General features: G+C 41.1%; 1 protein-coding gene across 4 annotated transcripts in view; it reads left to right on the forward strand.

Annotated features, from left to right (window-relative positions):
• The window catches only part of GIGYF2 (GRB10 interacting GYF protein 2), a 127,698-nt gene that overhangs the window by 87,986 nt on the left and 15,515 nt on the right, over positions 1-24,197 (forward strand). For all 4 annotated transcript variants that reach the window (XM_010841226.1, XM_010841230.1, XM_010841227.1 and 1 more), the window contains 8 exons: positions 3,345-3,511; positions 6,164-6,255; positions 7,212-7,319; positions 8,683-8,783; positions 9,452-9,552; positions 11,387-11,548; positions 12,874-13,032; positions 17,841-18,077. In XM_010841226.1, the coding sequence (XP_010839528.1) occupies positions 3,345-3,511; positions 6,164-6,255; positions 7,212-7,319; positions 8,683-8,783; positions 9,452-9,552; positions 11,387-11,548; positions 12,874-13,032; positions 17,841-18,077 (1,127 nt within the window). The remainder of the gene's footprint in view (positions 1-3,344; positions 3,512-6,163; positions 6,256-7,211; positions 7,320-8,682; positions 8,784-9,451; positions 9,553-11,386; positions 11,549-12,873; positions 13,033-17,840; positions 18,078-24,197) is intronic.

The raw sequence follows: 24,197 nt of genomic DNA on the forward strand, positions 1-24,197 counted from the left end.
GTAAGAGGGGTGAGAGCAGACACACTTGCTTTGTTTATCCTACTTTCCTACCTTAGGGGGAGCTTTAATAATGATTAAGTGGTCGTGTTAACTGTTGAGTTTTTTAGGTGCTGTTTATCTGGTTAAGGAAGTACCCTTTATTTTGAGAGCTTTTTATCATGATTGGATATTAGGTTTTGTCAAATGCTTTTTCAGCATCCCTTGATAACGATCATGTGATTTTTCTTTTACCCAGTTAAATATGGTAGATTACAATGACTGGTTTTTTGAATATTGAATCAGATTTTCATCCTTGGAATAAACTGTTTGGTCATGGTATGTAATTCATTTTATATATTGCTGAATCTTAGTGATAAATTGTTTGGGATTTTTGTATCTCCATTCCTAAAGAATATTTTGTAGTTTTTTTTTTGTTTGTACTCTCATTGTCTGATTTTGGTATCAAGATAATACTAGCTTCATAAAATGAACTGGCAATTATTTCTTCCCCTTCTTTTTTATGGAAAACATTGTTTAGAATTGGTGTTAACTCTCGGTGTGTGTGTGGTTTCTGCTTTAGTAGTTTGTACTTCTTAACCTCCTACTCTTGTTTGTTCCTTCCCCCCTTCCTTCCCACTAGTAACCACTAATTTGTTCTTTGTGTCTATGAGTCTGTTTCTAATTAGGTGTATTTTTTAGATTCTACATATAAGTGATATCATATAGTATTTGTTTGTCTTTGATTTTACCAGTCCAATTTGCTATTTTGCAAATAGCAAAATTTCATTTTTTTTTTTTTTTATGAGTGAGTAACGTGCTATTATAGACTTTCCAGGTGGTGCTGTTGGCAAAGACCCCGCCTGCCAATGCAGGTAGATGCAAGAGGCATGGGTTCAGTCCCTGGATCAGAAAGATCCTCTGGAGGAGGGCATGGCAACCCACTTCAGTTTTCTTGCCTGGAGAACCCCATGGACAGAGGAGTAGGGAGAGATATAGCAGGGAGAGATAAGAAGGCCTTCTTCAACGAACAATGCGTGGAAGTAGAGGAAAACAATAGAATGGGAAAGACTAGAGATCTCTTCGAGAAAATGGAAGATAACCAAGGGAACATTTCATGCAAGGATGGGCATGATAATGGACAGAAACGTTAAGGACCTAACAGAGAAGAGATTAAGACGAGGTGGCAAGAATATACAGAAGAACCATACAAAAAAGGTCCTAATGACTGGGATAACCACGCTGGTGTGGTCAGTCACCTAGAGCTAGACATCCTGAAGTGTGAAGTCAAGTGGGCCTTAGGAAGCATCACTACAAACAAAGCTAGTGGAGCTGCTTTCCAGCTGAGCTATTTCACATCCTAAAAGATAATATGATTAATGTGCTGCATTCAATATGCCAGCAAATTTGGAAAACTCAGCAGTGCCACAGGACTGGAAAACGTCAGTTTTCATTCTAATCCCAAAGAAAGGCAATGCCCAAGAATGTTCAAACTACTGTACATTTGCACTCATTTTGCATGCTAGTAAGGTTATGCTCAAAATTCTTCAAGCTATGATTCAGCAGTATGTGAACTGAGAACTTGCAGATGTATGAGCTGGGCTTAGAAAAAGCAGAGGAACCAGAGATCAAATTGTCAACATTCATTGGATTATAGAGAAAGCAAGGAAATTCCAGAAAAACATCTACTTTTGCTCACTGACTATGCTAAAACCTTTGTGTGGATCACAGAATACTGGAAAATTCCTAGAGATGGCAATACCAGACCACCTTACCAGTCTGCTAAGAAACCTGCATGCAAGCCAAGAAGCAACAGTTAGAACCTTACATGGAACAGCAGATTGGTTCAAAATTGGGAAAGGAGTGCAACAAGGCTGTATATTGTCACTCTGTTTATTTAACTTCTTTGCAAAGTACATCCCTGGCAGGCTGGATGACTCACAAGCTGTAATCAAAATTGTTGGGAGAAATAACAACCTCAGATAGGCAGATGATACCACTCTAATGGTAGAATGTAAAGAGGAACTAAAGAGCCTCTTGATGAAGGTGAAAGAGGAGAATGAAAAAGCCAGCTTAAAACTCAACATTCAAAAAACAAAGATCATGGTATCTGGTCCCATCACTTCATGGCAAACAGAAGGATAAAAGGTGGGAAGCAGTGACAGATTTTCTTTTTTCTTGGCCTCCAAAATCACTGTGAACAGTAACTGCATCCATGAAATTATAAGTTGCTGTTCCTTGGAAGGAAAGACAAACCTACACAGCATATTAAAAAGCAGAGACATCACTTTGCTGACAAAGGTCTATATAGTCAAAACTATGGTTTTTCCAGTAGTCATGTACAGATATGAGAGTTGGACCACAAAGAAGGCTGAGCACTGAAGAATGCTGTTTTTGAATTGTGGTGTTGGAGAAGACTCTTGAGATCCCTGGGATAGCAAAGAGATCAAACCAGTCAGTCCTAAAGGAAATCAACACTGAATATTCATTGGAAGGACTGATGCTGAAGCTCCAATACTTTTGGCCACCTGATGTGAAGAACCGACTCATTGGAAAAGACCCTGATGCTGGGAACGATTGAGGGCAAGAGGAGAAGAGGGCAGCAGAGGATGAGACAGATAGCATCACCAACTCACTGGACATGAATTTGATCAAACCCAGGGAGATAGTGAAGGACAGGAAACCCTGGTGTGCTGTAGTCCATGGGCTCGCAAAGAGTGAACACAACTTGGCAACTGAACAACAGCAACAAATACTTCCTGAATCACTAGTTGTTGATCAGAGTGTGTTCATTAATTTTATGTATAAAATATTTGGCTATTTATTATTGTAAAAGATCCAGAAAATGTTAGTTTTTTTTCCCTTACCAAGGCCTGATTTAATCTTACCTCAGATAAATAATAAAAAATTGGTCATCTTTCTTAATTAATTATTGTTTATAGTTTGCCTAACTTCCAACAAGCTCTGACAGGGAATGAAAATTGGAGAGGAGCATATTCAGCCATGCATGTTTATATTCTCTGTATCTGTGTGATACCAGATCTAACAAATACTCTTTTCAGTATGAATGCTTTTCTGAAATGAGCTTTAGAGACTGAGTGAGTTGGAGACAATTATTCTCTTTAAGATAGTTAAAACACTGCTGAGAAATTAGGATGTGTATACATAAGGCTTATTTCTAAATTGTTTCTGTAGTATTTTATTAGTTTGAAGTCTGTTCACCACTTTTCCTGATAAATTAAGATCAGGAGCCACCTGAAACAAGTTGTTACCTCTATCTGGGTGAGGATCAGACCCAGGAAATATTTTTTTTGTTTTTAGCTTGAAAGGATTTTTATTGACCTTCTGTTTAATTATTGTTATTGTAGGTCCCTTCAATAATCAGGAGATGGCAGAATGGTTTCAGGCGGGCTATTTCACTATGTCTTTGTTGGTAAAGAGAGCATGTGATGAAAGCTTCCAGCCTCTTGGTGATATTATGAAAATGTGGGGAAGGGTTCCTTTCTCTCCCGGACCAGCTCCCCCTCCGCATATGGTAAGTAACTTATGCCTCACTCAGAACACAGTAGACCCAGAAGCACTTGCTCTAGATGTTACATCTCATGAAGAAGAAACTGTAGTTCTTGAAAGTAATTGATCAGATGACAGTGGGAAGTCTGACTCAGACTATATATGTAGCTATAATGATCTTTTAAAACTCAGATGTCTGTGCCTGTCCTCCTCTTCCTGTCTCTTCTCTCAACATACACACACATATGTGTGTGTGTGTGTGTGTGTGTGTGTGTGTATACCCACACTCACACATACCCCACACTCATTCTAAAGAAATAGAATCCTCTGGTAGCTTTATAGCATGTGCTAAAGGAAGAATATTTTGTCTTGGCCTCCCTACCAGTTCATGCGTGTTTTGGCTCCTTACCTTTCCAAGTTCATTTTAGAGCTTTCACCTTTATCTACTGTGCTTCAACACAACTGACTTAGAGTTTCTTGTTGCTTCTAGTTAGAATGCCCATTCTCCTCTCCATTTATTTACGTTTTCAAAAAAATATGTGCCTCTTTGCTACCCCATGGACTGTAGCCCACCATGCTCCACTGTCCATGGGATTCTCCATGGACAGAGTGGGTTGAATACTGGAGTGGCTTGCTGTTTCTTTCTGCAGGGGATCTTCCCAACCCAGGGATCCAACCCGAGTCTCTTGCATTTTAGGCAGATTCTTTACCATCTAAGCCCCCAGGGAAGCCCTTTTAAAATACGTTACTGATATTTAACTAAAAATTGGATCATAACGTAACCCTTTTAGTATGCTGACACTGGAGACCTTTGAAGGGGAAGTCTTTTTTGCAGCTGCTCCTGGGCCTCTCCCTGTTGAGTTCCTTTGGATCTGTGCCTCACTTTTCCGTTTTCCAGGTTGGAGTGTCTGATTGCTGGCCATAGTCTTAAATGACCATAGTCAGAAATCTTTAGTCTGAACACTGGATTTCTACAGTAAGATCCATGGATTTACTCACCAATTATGTATTGAGGATCTGTGCCAGGGCTGTGTTAGGTTCTTATGAGATAAAGATGAGTAAGTCACTTGCAACATCTGTAGCCAAGAGAGTTCGTAAATGAGAACAGTGGCTATCACATTGTTTTGACCGTAGCAAATAGTAAAAAACAAAAGATTTTCATATCACTACTTCATATATTCGTTAACTTGCGGATATATCTGAAGTAAGTTTGACGAAACATTTGGTGCCATGTACATACATTCTTTGTGTTTCTTCTTTTTTCCCCCAGTATGTAAATGTTTTTCTTGACCCAATAATTAATTTCACTGTCCACTGATGGATTGAGACCTCCTATAGTTTGCAGAGCAGTGAAGAGTCCTAGGGAATTACCCTGACATTTCTGTTGTAAATCCAGAAACATTGTTATATTGTTGTATGTAAATTGTACTTTTACCATCTACTCAGAAATTGGGATGTGTTTTTGTCTTGCACGTTTGAGAGCTGACAGCTGGCCACTTGGAGCTTGGCGTGCTAGCTCTAATCCATTTCCTGACTTCCAGTTATAGGGGATGAGCCTCAGTCAGACCCACTTAAGGGGACAGGCTGTGGGAAGCTCTGCTTCCTGTCAGGTATTGCCTTTGCTCTTAGGTTAATTGTCGACTAACCTACTGTAGCTTTTATCCCGAATAGTTAAATGAGAAAGAAGAATGTCCTTGAGTTTCAGGTGAACCTCACTCAAAGGAGTCATACATCAAATGTGTTTTTCTGAATTGTAATCAGTGTGCAGTAAAGATATAAACCGTTCATTAATGATCTTTCTTAATTTTAGTGTTTATCACCCTTATGCTTTTATTTCTGCTATCTTATATTTCACCTTTCATTTTTCCTCCACTTTTGTCTTCCAAAATTTAAATTCCAGCCATATTATTTGATATGTAAGCTAAAAAAGTTTTTACTAACCCTTATTTTGAAATTTGTGATGTATTAAAAGCAATAGAAGCACCTCTAATTTTTGGATAGAGAATTAAACAATTGTGAAAGCTCTTTTATATTCCATTTCATTTTAAATGTCTCATCCTCTTTAAGAAGACATACATTGGCTCCCTGTATTTGTTATGTGCTACTGTAAAAGTCTTACCATAGCATTTAATTTTACTCCGTTCTGTTTTGTCCTGCTTCTCTAATTTTTACATAATCTCCAAGTTTATAAGTCACTTTTAAGATTGGGAGAACGATTTTTTTTTTTTTTAATTATTTGTTTGACTGTGCCAGTCTTAGTTGTGACACTCAGAATCTTCAGTTGCAGCATGTGGGATATAGTTCCCTGACCAGGGATCAAACCCTGGCCCCCTGCCTTGGAACACGGAGTCTTAACCACTGGACCACCAGGGAGATCCCTGGTTGTTATTTTTTAGTTATAGTATGAACTCTGGATTACGGAACAATGTTCAGCCTCAAGGGCGAGAGAGAAGAAAAGCTAAATAGGGACCCTTTCCCACCTCAGGGAATCTCTTATAGTGCCAACACCACCTCCTTCCACTAGATGGCACTGCTTCGTTTCCAAAGGTGCCTGACTTTTTTTTTTTTTTTTTTTAATAGTTAAGGGGGGCAAAAAGAAGTCTAGGAGTACTAAATGGCTTTTAGGCTCTTTCACTTTATTTACTGGTATTTCTTTCCTCCACCCCTTCACTCCCAGGGAGAGCTGGACCAGGAACGACTGACCAGGCAGCAGGAACTCACAGCCTTGTACCAGATGCAGCACCTTCAGTATCAGCAATTCCTAATACAGTAAGAGCAGTAATGTGGCAGGGTGCACTGTAGCACCAAAAGGGCCTTCAGATGTAATCTGCTCCCAAATTTCACCTTTTCCAGTAGAAATCTCAGTTTACAGGATACTTCGATCACCCAGCTAGTGGCATAGTGCAACTGTACATCCTAAGTTTGGTCTTGGCTTGCTTCTTAAATATTGGAAGTTTGCAGAAGGTGACACATAACTAATTTTGCAATATATTTAGCTGCTAAAGCAAGAATCAGTGATTTTAAGAATTAATTGCCTTCTGGATGGCTCAGCTTTGCCACAGAGAAAAAGTAGATGTGAAGGCAGAATAGAAGTAAAAGTTTATGCTATTAGTAGTGGTATGGAATCACTTAGATTGTGAGTCCCTTTCGTGGAAGAAGTAAGATTTACTATCATCTGGTGCAGAGGTTGGCAGACTGAATGGCGACCTGTTTTCCTAAGCAGAGTTTTATTGGCGCTGAGTCATACCCATGTGTTTGTGTATTATCTGGCTCTTTACAGGAAAAAATTGTCCACCTCTGTTCTAGTGAAAAAATTGTTAACCTAAAATTTTCCGAGCCAAAACTTATAAATTTGAGGATTTTTATACAAGTGGGATTTTATTTTTGCACAGAGTTCTTCATGTGGAAATACTATTGGTTTGAACCTGTTTTATTTTCTGATAAAAGGTTATTAACATCCTAAAGGAGTTTTCCAGTTTTTGACATTTCTTTAATTTTTTTTCTATTTTCACTCAGCAGCATGTCATCTGTTAGTTTAGTTCTTTCTAGAATAACCTATTGAACTGTTTGTGTGACTATTGTGAAGTATTGTAAAAATATATTTGATATTGATTTCTAATGGGGTTTTCTTTTGTTGGTGTGGGGGCTGAACTTTGTCTTGTAATGTCTCTGTGAAGTGAACTAAATGTGGGTAGACAGGTTATACCATGTCTTACTTTTTGAAGACAACAGTATGCGCAGGTTCTGGCCCAGCAGCAGAAAGCAGCGCTGTCTTCCCAGCAGCAGCAGCAGTTGGCGCTTCTTCTCCAGCAGTTCCAGGCGCTGAAGATGAGGTCGGTGCTTGTTTGCATGGTGTGTCACGTCGTGTGTTGTAAAGAAAGAGAGAAAAGGAAATTTTTAATCTGTGAAGTTTAGTATCAAAATAGCCATACAAAACGCCTATCTTTGTGTTGTGTGGAAGAACATAGTTTTAAAAAATAACTAACAAAGGATTTATTTGGTCTTTTTACTCAGAGGATAAAATTTGCATAATAACCAAAGAATACTAAGAACACTTGAAAAGCAGTGTAGTCTCATGGACTTAGCAAGAAAAAAGTTTGTGGTCGAGAAATTTAATCTCATTTTTACCTGTAATATTTCAGGAACGATATTAACAGTGCCACATAGAGTTACACTTTTCCAGACCCAATAGCCATTAAAGTGGGTCTAAAGACATGGAAACCATGCTAAAAATCTTAAGTTCCTGCTGTTTCAGATTATCATTCAGGGTAGTATTTATCTCCCGCAAAGGTGTTAGTCATTGCTCTTAAAAACTTTACTGTCCAATTTAACCAAAACCTTTCATATTTTTCCCTTGATCCGTAACCCATTCTGTAAGATAGGCAGGTTAGATCATGTTAAGGTCTTAGTTTTAAAGATGGGCAAACTGGGAGTCAGAGCAGCCAAAGGACTTAGTTGACATAATACGCAAAAAACTTCAGAGACTGAACTATAAAATGCATACCTTTTGACTTATGGTCTATGAGTTTTTTTCATGATAAATGCTGCCTCTGTGACTCTTAATGAATTTTTTAAAGACAGCAGGCATATCTATTATTTGGAAATCAAAATTTGCCAATACCTTGAGGAGTCCAGAAATGTGATTACTTTGCGTGTATCCTTTTTTCTTTCCTAAATGTTTTGGTTAAATATTTTAGTTAAAACAGTGAAGTTTTTTGGCTAAGTAACCTTGAACTGTGGTGCTGGAGAAGACTCGTGTGAGTCCCTTGGACTGCAAGGAGATCCAACCAGACCATCCTAAAGGACACCAGTCCTGGGTGTTCATTGGAAGGACTGATGCTGAGGCTGAAACTCCAATATTTTGGTCACCTCATGTGAAGAGTTGACTCACTGGAAAAGACCCTGATGCTGGGAGGGATTGGGGGCAGGAGGAGAAGGGGACGACAGAGGATGAGATGGCTGGATGGCATCACCAACTCAATGGACATGAGTTTGCGTGAACTCCAGGAGCTGGTGATGGACAGGGAGGCCTGGCGTGCTGCGATTCATGGGGTCGCAAAGAGTCGGACACGACTGAGCGACTGAACTGAACTGAACCTTGAAAACCTACAGATAATCTGAAAATACTTCTTCATCTATTTTCTTGAATCACAAGAACAAGTTAATTTTGTTAATTTTCTAATTTCCCTTTTGCAGAATATCTGATCAGAACATCATTCCCTCAGTAACTAGGTCTGTGTCAGTGCCAGATACTGGTTCTATCTGGGAACTCCAGCCAGCACCCTCACAGCCTACAGGTAAAAACTTAGATTGGCCTTTAGTATAGCTCCAAGGATTTAGATTCTAATAACTTTTATAATTGAGTTTTTTGTTATTTTTTTTAAAATCAATTTTGGGACTGCTTTGTAGTGAATATTAATGAAAAGTGGTTTTTAAAGGAAATTTTTATTTTTTTAATAGGTCCCAGCAAAGGATTGAAAATAGCTCTTAAGGAGTTGCTGGAAATTCTTTAGTAGATAGATTTCCTGAACTTGAGCCTCCTCTTTTTTTTTTTTTTTTTTTAAAACATTGTCCTAACCCATTGTAGAAAAGTCTTTTAAATTGTCTTTAATCGTTGGAGAAAAAGCATAAATAAAAACATAAGTAATGATGACCTGTTCTTTTGAGTCAAGGATTGATGTGTAACTTACCACTGTAGGTACCCAGAAATTTAGGAAATAGAAAAGGCTGCTGTTGTTGCCTCATTTTCTCATCTTTTTGCCTAGTGCTTTCTTTCCTTCTGGATATGCAGACGGGTATTGTTATAAACTAGAGCCTGCTGGTAGTTCAGTCTGTTTAGAAGCAGAGCAGACCCTTGCGATGAAGCTCGCTCTGGGACAGGAGAGCAGCTTCTTTATGCTTCTGGATATTTAGCCGTGTGTGTCAGCTCTCATACCCATCACCTCTATTCCTTCTTGTCTTCCAGTTTGGGAAGGCGGTAGCGTATGGGATCTTCCCCTTGACCCCGCGACTCCAGGACCTGCCCTTGAACAGCTTCAGCAGATGGAGAAGGCCAAAGCTGCGAAGGTCTGCATCTCATTCTGCCATAGCAGTGCCTGCTTTCCAGCTGCAGGACATAGACATTTGCTTATTGATACCTGTATCACTCTAGCTGCTCACACATTATTCCTTTAAATTCACAGCTATGTAGCTGGTATAAGCACATTCACACTCTGTCCTTACTGTGCTGCCTTCCCCTCCAAAAGGCCTCAAAACAGTTAAAAGTAACAAGTTTAAATTAAGTCAGTCAGTATGGGTTTGTTGACACATTAATGATCACGGTCATATATTACACCTTTCATGATAATTGCTTATTATAAGACCATAAGAAAATATCCACTATATTGCTTATTAGACCCTTGATCTGAGGCTTGAGTTCCCACATTGAATCTTTATGGTGGTGTTTATTTGCACTCTAGAGTCCAAGACATACAGCTAAAAAGCTCAATGTTAACATTACATTATGTGTTCCATTTGCATACTTTGGAGGAGCTAACAATCTTGAATTTTGGTTTTAATACCTGTCAGAGAGGTTGCCTGTCAACGCCTGGTGTCATTGTAATGATTTCTGGGTTCTCATGCCTCGGAGAGAATCTTATTTCTATTTTATATTTAGTGTGTTCTTATCCCCTGAGGTAGTGATAGTATCTTTAGAGTGCCCAGAACATGAAAAGAGTTCGTGGTCAAGATCTATCTCCATATGAGTTGACAGACCAGAGTTCCAACAGTTTTTCAGTCTGTTCTTATTCCTCCGTGCTTTGAACACGTAGCTGATGAAACCTTGTGTTCTTGTCTGTGTGCACATGTGTGTCAGGGATAGGCAGGATGCGGACACGGACAAGGAGCACAAGAAAGCACGTGGGCCAGCTTCCTAGTAGGGGAGGTGGGGATCAGAAATTGGATGACACTTGAATAGACAGTGATTCCTGAGCTAATGTCACTTAAAGGATAGTAGGAGTTATTTCAGTTGCAGGATTTGGGATTGACAGTAAAGTGAAAATTAAACTCTAGTTGAAGGAAGCAAGACCTGTAAAGGCTAGAAGTATATGTGAACATCTTGGCACAGGAAACAGTTAAATAACTTGGTCTAGCCTGGAGCTGGTATGTCTGAAGAATAGATGATGAGAGAGATTAAAGATGAGGCAGGCCAGTAACTTGCCTGTGTCACGTTAAAGACTTAGGATTTATTTTCGAAGTGAAGAATGGTGTTAAATGTAAGCCTGGGAGAGTCAGATGTTGAGTTGGGGACCATGGGCAAAACTGGATGATGGGAAGCCAGGTGATGGACTTGTAGGAACGTGCATGAGAAAGTAAAGGCCTGACTTGTATGTGTGGCAATAGAACTGGAGTCTCAGGGCTGGATTTGACCAGTACTCGGGAGCTCTACGGGATGGAGTTTGTGAAGTGGTTGGTCCTCAGATTTTTAAAGAATTCTGTAGTTTTTCATACTAGCAGCTTTTGTGACATTGCAGCTGAAACTTCGTTGGACACTGTAAGATCTTCAATCAGAAAATCCTTTGTAGGGATGAACAAAGAAATGCCAACCCAAGAGCCTCTGGTGTTACTGTTAGGCCAGCTGCCCTCCCTGCAGGTGGGAGATGTGGTGTAGTGGTAGTGTGGAGCAGAGGCGTGGGTGGCAGAGTGGAGGCAAGAGCATTCAGTGGAGAAGAGCGTGAAACTCCACTGATCCTGTGACTGCAGAGCTCAGAGCGCTCTCAGAGTTCTCATTCCCCAGCTGCTCCACACGTAACTGAGTGAATGGTCGTGTCTTCATGGACCACCTCCTGACAGTACTGGTCATGATGTGGCGTGTTCCTGTGTTTGGCTTCAAGTTTCTAAGAGTACCCTTGTGTAACCTCAGCTGGAGCAGGAGAGGAGAGAGGCAGAAATGAGGGCGAAACGGGAAGAGGAGGAGCGAAAGAGGCAAGAAGAACTCCGGAGACAACAGGAGGAAATTCTTCGGAGACAGCAGGAGGAAGAAAGGAAAAGGCGGGAGGAAGAAGAGCTTGCCCGAAGGAAACAGGTGTGTCTCTGAGAACTCTGCCTGTAGAATCGGTGCAGAAAGAGGGCGGGCCTCCAGGATACCTGTTCTCCCGTCATCTCACAGGTCCTAGTTTTCCTGGAGGGGGCTTTCCTAAGGCATTGGGGAGTTCTCAGCAGGACGGGGGTTAGAATGTTAGGGCACTCACTTCCTTCAGGAGAAATGTCTGTTATCCATTAATAGCTACTGGAGGGATGTTCATCAGTTCTAGTAAATCATTAGAATTGATGGCTTTCACATATCTCCTGGGGTTTTATAAACCAGTTAGATTTGAGAAATAATTAAATCTTAAAGTATTTATAACCAGTGACACTAAACGTTTTTCATATTTCTCAACCACTTGTATTTCTTTTTGAGGAATTCTTTATTATGTGCCTTAGACTGTTTTCTCCTCAGGCTTTTAAAGATCCCATTTGAAAGAATCTACTTTGTAACAGCCTAGCGTGTCTAGCCTTTACTACCTATTTCCTTGTTTTTTGCCATAAGAACTGAAAAACAAAAAGCATCCATGTCCTCCATGGAATTCTCTGGGCCAAAATACTGGAGTGGGTAGCCTTTCCTTTCTCTGGGGGATCTTCCCAACCCATGCATCAAACCCAGGTCTGCCACATTGCAGGTGGATTCTTTACCAGCTGAGCCACAAGGGAAGCCCATGCTGAGATTAGATTAGAACTGCTAATATTTCTTAGAGTCACACTCTACACTAGTATGTAAGGACTTTAAGAAGTGTGACAGTAAAGGCATCTGTTTCATTCTGTTTGCTTAGGATTTCTTCCTGAGTTATTCTGACAGTGGGACCCTTTTCTGTATATTTAATATCCATAGGACTTCAGTTCTTGAGAACATGTTCTGTGACATGCGGCTTTATTCCATACCTGACTGGAGAACTTATCTCTACTCACCAGGTGTTTTTGCTGCTGACTTAGGTTCTCAGTTGATTAAGAAAAATCAGGACTATTGGTAGCAACAGAGAAACCAAAACTTGAGTCCTTACTGGTGTTAATCAGGAAATGATGGTGCTAACATTGAAACCAGGGTGAACTTTACACTGTAGTTCTGTTTAACGTAGTGCTGTTTAACGATTAATATTTTAAGTACAAATTATTTTGACTCTTAATATGCCTATTCCCCAGCTCACGTGAACACTTTTTACCCGAGATGTTGGTTAGATATGTTTTATATTTACTGTTGACAGAATCTTAGCAGCACATAGTCTATTTCTTTTCAAAGTATAATGTATTGATAACATATTAGTTGAGATGCACAGAAGGGTGTGCACACACTCACGCATACCCTCTTTAATTCAGGAAGAAGCTCTGCGACGCCAGAGGGAACAAGAAATTGCTTTAAGGCGACAGCGAGAAGAGGAAGAGAGACAGCAGCAGGAAGAAGCTCTTAGGAGACTGGAGGAGAGGAGGCGAGAAGAGGAGGAGAGGCGGAAGCAAGAGGAATTGTTACGCAAGCAGGTGATCAGAGGGCTTGCTCTCCTCATTTCTTTGAAGCTAGGAATTAGTGATTAAGAAAGTATTAGGATTTTAGGAGAGCCCATCTAAAGCTTTTTCAGGTTGCTGAAAGTTACCAAAAGAGATCTGAGTGGCTCTTCAGTTCAGTTCAGTTTAGTCCCTCAGTCGTGTCCAACTCTTTGCGACCCCACGAATTGCAGCACGCCAGGCCTCCCTGTCCATCACCAACTCCCAGAGTTCACCCAAACTCATGTGCATCGAGTCGGTGATGACATCCAGCCATCTCATCCTGTGTCGTCCCCTTCTCCTCCTGCCCCCAATCCCTCCCAGCATCAGAGTCTTTTCCAGTGAGTCAACTCTTCACATGAGGTGGCCAAAGTATTAGAGTTTCAGCCTCAGCATCAGTCCTTCCAATGAACACCCAGGACTGATCTCCCTTAGAGTGGACTGGTTGGATCTCCTTGCAGTCCAAGGGACTCGCAAGAGTCTTCTCCAACACCACAGTTCAAAAGCATCAGTTCTTCAGTGCTCAGCTTTCTTCACAGTCCATCTCTCCCATCCATACATGACCACAGGAAAAACCATAGCCTTGACTAGACGGATCTTTGTTGGCAAAGTAAGATCTCTGCTTTTGAATATGCTATCTAGGTTGGTCATAACTTTCCTTCCAAGGAGTAAGCGTATTTTAATTTCATGGCCACAATCACTGTCTGCAGTGATCAGTGGAGAAATAACTCCAGAAAGAATGAAGGGATGGAGCCAAAGCAAAAACAATATCCAGTTGTGGATGTGACTGGTGATGGAAGCAAGGTCCAATGCTGTAAAGAGCAATATTGCATAGGAACCTGGAATGTTAGGTCCATGAATCCAGGCAAATTGAATTAGTCAAACAGGAGATGTCAAGAGTGAACGTCGACATTCTAGGAATCAGCGAACTCAAATGGACTGGAATGGGTGAATTTAACTCAGATAACGATTATATCTACTACTGTGGGCAGGAATCCCTTAAAAGAAATGGAGTGTCCATCATGGTCAACAAAAGAGTCCGAAATGCAGTACTTGGATGCAATCTCAAAACTGACAGAATGATCTCTGTTGGTTTCCAAGGCAAACCATTCAGTATCACAGTAATCCAAGTCTGTGCCCCAACCAGTAACGCTGAAGAAGCTGAAGTTGAACGTTCTATGAAGACCTACAAGACCTTTTAGAACTAACACCCAAAAAAGATGTCCTTTTCATTATATGGGACTGGGATGCAAAAGTAGGAAGTCAAGAAACACCTGGGGTAACAGGCAAATTTGGCCTTGGAATATAGAATGAAGTAGGGCAAAGGCTAATAGAGTTTTGCCAAGAGAACGCATTGGTCATAGCAAACACCCTCTTCCAACAACACAAGATAAGACTCTATACATGGACATCACCAGATGGTCAACACTGAAATCAGATTGATTATATTCTTTGCAGCCAAAGATGGAGAAGCTCTATACAGTCAGCAAAAACAAGACCGGGAGCTGACTGTGGCTCAGATCATGAACTCCTTATTGCCAAATTCAGACTGAAATTGAAGAAAGTAGGGAAAACCACTAGACCATTCAGGTATGACCTAAAATCCCTTATGATTATACAGTGGAAGTGAGAAATAGATTTAAGGGACTCGATCTGATAGAGTGCCGGGTGAACTATGGATGGAGGTTCGTGACATGGTACAAGAGACAGAGATCAAAACCATCCCCATGGAAAAGAAATGCAAAAAAGCAAAATGGCTCTCTGGGGAGGCCTTATAAATAGCTGTGAAAAGAAGGGAAGTGAAAAGCAAAGGAGAAAAGGAAAGATATAAGCATCTGAATGCAGAGTTCCAAAGAATAGCAAGGAGAAAGCCTTCCTCAGCAATCAATGCAAAGAAATAGAGGAAAACAACAGAATGGGAAAGACCAGAGATCTCTTCAAGAAAAGTAGAGATACCAAGGGAATACTTCATGCAAAGATGGGCTCAATAAAGGACAGAAATGGTATAGACCTAACAGAAGCAGAAGATATTAAGAAGAGGTGGCAAGAATACACAGAAGAACTGTACAAAAAAAATCTTCACAACCCAGATAATAATGATAGTGTGATCACTGACCTAGAGCCAGACATCCTGGAATGTGAAGTCAAGTGGGCCTTAGAAAGCATCACTACGAAGAAAGCTAGTGGAGGTGATAGAATTCCAGTTGAGCTATTTCAAATCCTGAAAGATGATGCTGTGAAAGTGCTGCACTCAATGTGCCAGCAAATTTGGAATACTCAGCAGTGGCCACAGGACTGGAAAAGGTCAGTTTTCATTCCAATCCCAAAGAGAGGCAATGCCAAAGAGAGGCTCTTAATACTTTTGTAATAGCTATCCCACATGTAATTATAAAAGCTGAGCAAGATGTCAAAGAATCAAAACAGACAAAAAATAGCACCAAAGTAATCGAAGAAGGGCTGCTCTTAAAAAACCAAACGTTTGATGTGGAGGTTGACACCTCGTTGCCTTAGGATTCTCCCCCATCTGCACCATTAGAGCATGTAGTTCTCTGCTGCTTAGTGTAGCTGTGAGATCACACAGCAGTGGCTACTACCTAAGTCCAGTGCAGCCAGGACCTCTGCAGCATTTTGCTTTAATGTTTAAGAACAGTAATAGATTTTTTATTAGTGGATTCTATTTTTAGAACAGTGTTAGATCTTCAGAAAAATTGGGATGGTAGTACAGTTTCCTGCTTACTGGTTTACATTATTATGGTACATTAATTATGATAAACCAATGCTGACACGTTACTAAATTAATATTGATGCATTTTTATTAACTAAAAAAGCTTTTCTTCAGTTTTCCCCTCATGTCCCTTTTCTGTTTTAGGATTTCATTCAGAATCTTGCGTTTAGTTGTCCTGTCTCCTTAGCTTGTTCTTGGCCATGACAGTTTCTCAGATTTTTTTTTTTTTTTTTTTTGAGTTAAGCCACTTTAAGGAATACTGATCAGTAGGGTAACCCTCTATCAGAGTTTTTTTGAAGTTTTTTTTTTTTTTCCCCATAATTAAACTGGCGTTGGGGGTGTTGGGAAAAGATCACAGAGGTAAAGTACCATTTTCATCACATGCCAAGGGTATATATTAGCACCATGATGTGTGGTTATTAATGGTGACATTGATCTCCTGGCTGTAGTAGTGCTTATCGGGTTCTCCACCATACTTTTCCCCTTCACTGTATTCTTTAGAAGGAAGTCACCACGTTCAGCAGTCTACACTTACAGATGTAGGTTTTTGTTTGTTGGTTAGATTGACACAAAACTAGAGATTACCTGCTTTTGCTTAAGTTCTTAATTGAAACTCTTTTAGAGAAATCTAAATTCTTCAGAGGTAGGTAATTTCCAGGTTAGAGTGTATGTTAATGCATTATTTGGTTTATTTATTCAACAGTTAATATATTCTGATAATATACCATATGCTAGTTACTGTGATTGTTTCCTGCTCAAGTCCAAAACTTTCTGAGAAATTGTTTCTGCCCTCAAGAAGCTCACAGATTATGTAGGTAATGATTTTACAAGAAATAAATGCCACATTGTAGATCTTTCAACTGAAAAATCAAAATATTGACCTAAAATTGGCTAAAACAGCAGATAACATTATTGCCTCACCTATCAAGGTAATCTGGAGATAAGGCAGCTGAACATGAACTTCAGTGACTCAGTGATATGGCTGAGAGTCCAGGTGCTTCGCGTGCTCCTCCTGTCATGTCCTGGTGTGCTGCCTTCTTCCCTTACGGTTCACACTCTGCTCTGCCATGTCTTGCTGTGCTGACTTTTAAGTGCATGTTTTTTACCTGATGGTTGGTAGTGTTGGATACCATACTGTACCCAGGAAGGGTGTGGCCCTTCTCTCGGGCTTCTTGCCTTTCCTCTGGGAAGAATATCTTTTCTAGAATCAGCCCTTTGGCCTAAATTAGATTACATGGTTGTCCCAATTTACACTGGAAGCTTAAAAAGCAAAGCTTGGCATTTTAAACCTTGGATGTGACAGGAGACTCTTCTCTACAAAGAAGAAGACCGAAAGGAATGGTTGCTGGATAGGTAATAATAGTTGCTGTCACCGGTTGGCCAAGAGCATCCAGAGAGAGGAGGACAAAGTATAGTTGAGTGTAAGCAAAAGACACAGGGGACATCTACCTCCTGAAGGCAAAGAAAGTCCTCGTAGAGTAGCTGATGTCTGTCCTGAGTTCTGGAGAATGGAGGAGCATGTGCTGCCCGGATAAGATAGAGCTTTGCAAGGGCTGTAACCAGCCTCCACCGAGGGAGGCCAGGAGAACTCCAGGGGGCACATGGAATGGTTTTGAGGGAGAGAAGCAGAAAGAAAATGATCCAGGTACTGCTGAAAGTAGTAGAGGGGTAGAGGATGTGTGAGGGGGAGATCTCCCAGGGACCTGTGAGCCACCAGGGGTGAGACCCTCAGATGGAATTAAGTGGTTTTGTGAAGTCGCTTTGGGTCCGGCATTGGCTGAGGCTTTTCAGATAGTTTCCTTGCAGGTCCTGACAGCTCTCTGCACCCAGCACCCTGAGGAGCTGGCTCTGTCTCAGGGTTGGAGCAGGTTCAAGGGATCTTGCCTGAGGTTGTGGTGATCTCTTAGAGATCAGTATTACCACAAATGTCCAAAGTGATGTTCCTTTTATGTAGAAATTAGGAAATAAATGAAGCATGATGTTATCTGGTAAGCACGCCTCTGACCGAAGCCTTGAAAACTGACTCAGGTTTGTTTTAAAATATAATTAAATTTTATTACTTACTTTTCCTTCTGGGAAGGAAGAGGAGGCTGCGAAATGGGCCCGGGAAGAAGAGGAAGCCCAGCGTCGGTTAGAGGAGAACCGGCTACGGATGGAAGAGGAGGCAGCCAGGCTGCGGCACGAGGAGGAGGAGCGGAAGCGGAAAGAGCTGGAGCTCCAGCGGCAGAAGGAGTTGCTGCGCCAGAGGCAGCAGCAGCAGGAGGCTCTCCGGAGGCTGCAGCAGCAGCAGCAGCAGCAGCAGCTGGCTCAGATGAAGGTAAAGCCAGGCGCCGACCAGGCCACCAGTCAGAGGAGCTGCTTGCCTGCATTTGTGGTTGGGTGGATGCTGGCAGTGCGATAGCATAAACTATTCTTTATGTTAAATATTGAGACTTTGGTTTTTTGATCAGCAAAATATAACGATGCATTTAGAGAAGGGAAGAATAAGTAAAAGAGGCTACTACATGAGCAGCAACATAAGCAAAAACCAAGTGGATCTGTATGGTTCATAAATTTAAACATTGGCACCTACTGTATCAATTCAGCAGTGCTAAGGCAAGAATAAATGAGACAAGGCGACTGTCCCCAAAGAGCCCATAGACTCATGAGTGCCAGAAACTCAAACATTTGGGTGTGTAAGTAGGAACCATCATACAGGGCTTGAAACATAGCTGACATGGTTATTGAACGGTGGATTGAGGTGATGTATGCAAAATGAGGTTTTAGGAGAATTCAAAGCCTTATTTGAAATAGTAGAAAGTGAGACTGGGAAACCAGTAAAGAGAGTGTGATGGTGGTGGTGAGAATGAATAGGGCCAAGATGAGAACTGGCTGACATTAATGAGCAAGACCTAGTGATGCTCTGAATCTGAGGGATGAGGGCAAAAGTTGGAATGGCTCTTAGATAGTAGGCCTTCCGTGACTGGGAAAGTAGTAGAACTGTTGATGAAATAGGAGTAAGTGGAGAGGGAGGAGCAGATATATGGTAGGGTCTACAAAACTTCTCATGGAGTATATGGCTGGCCATGAGGCTTAGTATCCCCTATCTTCAAGGAGCTCGTAGGATAAAGACATAAACAGAAAATTGGAATACAGTGGGGTAAGTGCAGTGAGTGAGGGAGCTCGGAGCAGTAGTTCTCAGGGTGTGATCACCTGGGAATTTGTTGATATTGTTCAGTTGCTAAGTTGTGTCTGACTCTGTGACCCCATGGACTGCAGCATGCCAGGCTTCCCTGTCCTTCACTATCTCCCAAAGTTTGATCAAACTCATGTCCATTGAGTTGATGATGCCATTCAACTGTCTCATCCTCTGTCACCTCCACCTCCTCCTGCCCTCAGTCTTTCCCAGCATCAAAGTCTTTTCCAGTGAGTCACCTCTTCGCATCAGGTGGCTGAAGTATTTGAGCTTCAGCTTCAGCATCAGTCCTTCGAATGAATATTCTTGGTTGATTTCCTTTAGGATTGACTAGTTTGATCTCCTTTCTGTCCAAGGGACTCTCAGGAGTCCTCTCTAGCACTGTGGTTCAAAAGCATCAATTCTCTGGCATTCAGCCTTTTTTATGATGCAACTCTTGAGCATCTATACACAACTACTGCAAAAACCACACGTTTGACTTATATGGACTTTGTCGGCAAAGTGATGTCTCTGCTTTTTAATATGCAGTCTAGGTTTGGTTTGTCATAGCTTTTCTTCTAAGGAGCAAGTATCTGAATTTCATGGCTGTAGTCACCGTCTGCAGTGATTTTGGAGCCCAAGAAAAAGTCTGTCGCTATTTCTACTTTTTCCCCATCTGTTTGCCATGAAGTGATAGGACTGGATGCTATGATCTTAGTATTTTGAATGTTGAGTTTTAAGCCAGCTTTTTTACTCTCCTCTTCCGCACTAATCAACAAGTTCTTTAGTTCCTCTTCACTTGCTGCCTTTAGAGTGATATCATTTGCATATTTGAAGGTGAAAAGTTTTAGTCACTCAGTCGTGTCCGACTCTTTGCAACCCCATGGACTGTAGCCCCCCAGGCTCCTCTGTCCATGGAATTCTCCAGACAAGACTACTGGAGTGGGTAGCCTTTCCCTTCTCTAGGGGATCATCCTGACTCTGGGATTGAACTGGGGTCTCCTGGATTTCAGGCAGATTCTTTATCATGTGAGCCACACCACATATCTGAGGCTATTGATATTTCTCCCAGCAATCTTGATTCCAGCTTGAATTTCATCCAGCCTGGCAGGTACATTCTTGGGTCCTACCCAGACTTACTGAATGAGAACCTCTTGGAAATGGAACCCAACAGTTGTGTTTGAATAAGCCCTCCAGGGCTTCTGATGCTCACTGATACGTGAGACCCACTGCCCATCTGAGGCGTTTGGGAAGCTTTCCTGAAAGAAGATAACTTCCGAACTAAGCCATGAAGGGAGTGAAAATTTAAATTTAAAGAAAAAAATAAAGGTCAAACAGCCAGTTTGGAGAATGGAGGGGGTTTGTGAGAGCAGAATGAAGTTGCTGGAGAATGAGCCATGAGGTTCCTATCTAGGCTTCATATCTAGCGCTTGAATTGCTAGGTCATGTGATGCCAGTGTCTTTAATGGTTTAAGGAACTGCCAGATTGTTTTCTGAAATGGCTGCACCATTTTGTGTTTAGTGGTTGAGGGCTTAAGTTTCTTCACATCTTCATCAATCTGTATTATCTGACTTTTTGATTATAGCCATCCTAGTAGGTGTGAAATGATAACTTGTAGTGATTTTGGTTTGAATTTCCCGATGACTAATGATGTTGAGTATCTCTTTATGTGTTTATTGACCATTTGTAAATCTTCTTTGGAAAAATGTCTATGTAGGTCCTTCACCTATTTTTAAACTGGGTTCTTTTTATTATTGAGTTTTTTAAGTTCTTTATATGTTTTAGGTATTTGAGTTCCATATCAGATGATTTAAAAATATTTTCTCTTATTTGTTTTTTCCCACTTCCTTGACAGTGTCCTTTGATGCACAGAAGTTTTACATTTTGATGAAGTCCCAATTATCTGTTTTTTTCTTCTGTCGCTTGTTCTTTTGTTATATCTAAGAATTAGTAAATCTGAGGTCATAGTTATACAGAATCCTATGTTTTCTTCTAAGACTTTGTAGTTTTAGCTCCCTAATCTATTACGTGAGGTGAAGGTTTGACTTCATTCTTTTGCTTGTCATTTATCCGATTGTCCTATTTTCACCATTTGTTGAAAAGACTATTGTTTGTCCATTGAATGGCTGCAGCATTCTCCTTAAAAAATTGGACACGTAGATTTGTTTCTGCACTCTGAATTCTGTATAGGTGATCTGTATGATCACTGTGCTAGTAATACACCGTGTTGACATTACTATTGCTTTGTTGTTAAGTTTGGAATCAGAAAGTGAGTCCTCCCGATTTGTTCCTTTTTCTCATAAATTTTTGGCTCTTCTGTGTTTCTTTAAATTTAATATGGATTTTAGAATGAGTTTGTCAGTTTCTGCAAAGAAGCCAACTGGGATTCTGATAGGAATTGCATTGACTCTGTAGATCAGTTTGAGGAGTTTTGGTATCTTAACAATACTTAGTCTTCTGATCTGTAAACATAAGATGTTTTTATGTTCATTTAGATCTTGAACTTCTTTCTCTGTTTTATAGTTTTTAAGAGTATAGTTTTTGTACTTCTTTTGTTAAATTTATTTTTAAGTATCTTGTCTTGCTTTCATTGTAAGTGAAATTTTCAAAATTTCATTTTCAGATTGTTCTTTGTAAGGGTATAGATGTGCAATTGATTTTTGTATACTGAGCTTATATCCTGCCGTCTTGCTGGACTGATTTATTAATAGTTTCTTAGTGAATTCATTAGGATTTTCTGTATCATGTTATCTGCAAATTCTGAGACCAAGAAGCAGCCTACAGTTTAGCCTGTGTCTCCAGTGAATCTGACAGTTACCCCCTAACTGCCTTTTACCCCAACATCCACTGATGTTGAAAGTTCCCTTAGGCTTCAACTCCTCATTCTCCACACTCTGTTGCAAATGAAGTTAGTTTCCTTTGAGAAGAGATCTGGAGCTCTCCCTATTCCGATCTGTTCCTCCCACCTCATCCTCAAGGCCAGAGTTCCCTGAGTCGCAGCTCTGGAGCTGAGAACAGTGGTGGTGGTGGTTTGGTTGCTAAGTCATGTCCGACTCTTATGACCCCATGGACTGTAGCCCGCCAGGCTCCTCTGTCCATGGGATGCTCCAGACAGAAATACTGGGGTGGGTTGCCATTTCCTTCTCCAGGTCCGACCCAGGAATCAAACCTGGGTCTCTGTTTGATTGTTACAGGCAGACTCTTTACCTACTGAGCTAGGAGGGAATTGCTCTCAGAACAGTGGCACCCACTTTTTCAGTTAAGCCCTTGGGGAGGGACCTGAGCCTCAGGTCTCCTTGGCTTACGTTTCCTGGTGGCGTGGAACCTCTGCCTTTCAAACTATAGGGCAGTGGCAGTCAGGGCCCCCATGGTCTCAGGACACCCAGGTTCAGTCCCTGGCTCGGAAAAATCCCCTGGAGAAGGAAATGGCAGCCCACTCCAATATTCTTGCCTGAGAAATACCATGCAGTCCATGGGGTAGCAAACGAGTCAGACACGACTTGGCAACTAAACAACAGTCTCAGTAGCTCTATGCAGTTTCCATTCCATAAGTGGAGGCTAGACATAAGCAAGCTCCTATATCTCAGCAGTGCTTATCTCTAACTTAGCCTTTGCAACAGGCAGCTGGAGCCAGGATGAGAATTGCTAATATTGTGCTCTTTCCGGGAAACCAGCCCTCTGCCTGGCAGCCGAGGGGAGAGAGGGAGGCCTGTGTTCTTGGCTCCCCTCATCTGAAGTGCTGGCTGAGCTGGAGGTTGGGAGAGCCGTAAGTCAGGGCACAAGTCCTACAGACTCTCTGTTTTTACATTTCTTAAGGATTGTTCTTAATACTTCTTAAAGAAATGTTACTTAAAAAATGGTGTTGAAAAAGTAAGGTAACAGTATCAGAGCAGGGGGCAAATGTAAATTTTCAAGTATTAGTGAAGGATATTAGGCATTCAGGGGTCCAAAAATGTCCCAAATTCCCTACTGTTTGCTTGTCACTTGGGAGAGAGTTGTTCTGAAAAGTGTGATTGACAACCTTCAGTTCTCTGGGCAGTACAGGATGTTGGTTGAACTGGAAAATGCCCTGAGGCAGTGTTGATGGAGTGATGGGATAGCATTTCTTATGCACAAATAAGACTTAAGGGAAATGATAGAGATCTGTCATGTGAAGGAGACTTAGATTTGTTCTGCATTACTCCAGAGAAGAGTCTTGTGAATCATGAGCAGAAAGTACAGTGAAGTATATTTTGGCACAAAATAAAGGAGGGTTTCAGAGGTGCCTGTAAGGGGAACAGGCCATTTCAGGAGGCAGTGAATCTATTCTTGGTGCTGGCTGAGTTTCTGCTGCAGAGGACTGGCGATTGGTTCCTGGGTATGGTGGGGTGATATAGCCACTGGGATTTTAGACAACAGTGGTTGCTGACTGATTGCATCAGAATTACAAAAATATGCAAATTCTCTGCCTTTATCTTTGACTATTCATTGAACATGGGGACCAGGATGTCTCCGTTTTTACAGGCCTTCTGAGTGATGCTTGCTGCAGGTTTGACAGGACTTTCCAAATGTGTCATTTCCTATGGAGAGGAAGAGTTTATTTGTGCCCCACTTTTCCTACTTGGTACCCCGTCTTTCTCTCTTAGCTCCCTTCTGTACCTCTCTCCTCCCAGAACACAGGTGCGTGTAAGAGAAGTGCCCTTACTACCCACCACTGGGCAGAACATGTTGAGGGGTGCTCAGTATGTTGAGGATGTTCAGTAGTGTTGAGGGCTCTCGTTTGGAGAGCTGTCCAGTAACATCATTGACAGTTTAAGCTGCTTTTACCCTTATCCCATCAGTTCCAATTTTAGAGATTCCTACTGAAGAACCTTTCTATTTTGGCATTTTGTTTTGATCCACACACACGTGCTGTTTTTATTATCTGGTTTCAATTTGGTTTTTGTTGTTTTTGTTTTTAAGAGCCATAAGATGTGTGAAAATTGAGTGAATCTTTTTCTGGCCCAGAAAGACCAAGGAATTCCCTTAGAAATAATCAAAATTTTGAGAACGCTAAAGTATACAGGACTCATGTGTACACTTGATTTTAGTCGATAATTTTAAGGGATAGGAAAAACAGAATTATCGATTAAAACCGATTTTGTGCTCATGACTAGAAGCCACAACCTGGTTAACTCCCTACTGGGAAAGGCTGATTGAAAACCGTGCCTGGCATCAGCTGCCCACCTCAGCTTTCCCTTCAGAACAGGGTATCGCGTCCTTATTACCTCCTTGGATTAAAAACTTAGTGATTCTTTTGTTTC

The sequence above is a fragment of the Bison bison genome, unplaced genomic scaffold, assembly GCF_000754665.1.
Source record: "Bison bison bison isolate TAMUID 2011002044 unplaced genomic scaffold, Bison_UMD1.0 scf7180017864158, whole genome shotgun sequence".
NCBI classification, from domain to species: domain Eukaryota; kingdom Metazoa; phylum Chordata; class Mammalia; order Artiodactyla; family Bovidae; genus Bison; species Bison bison.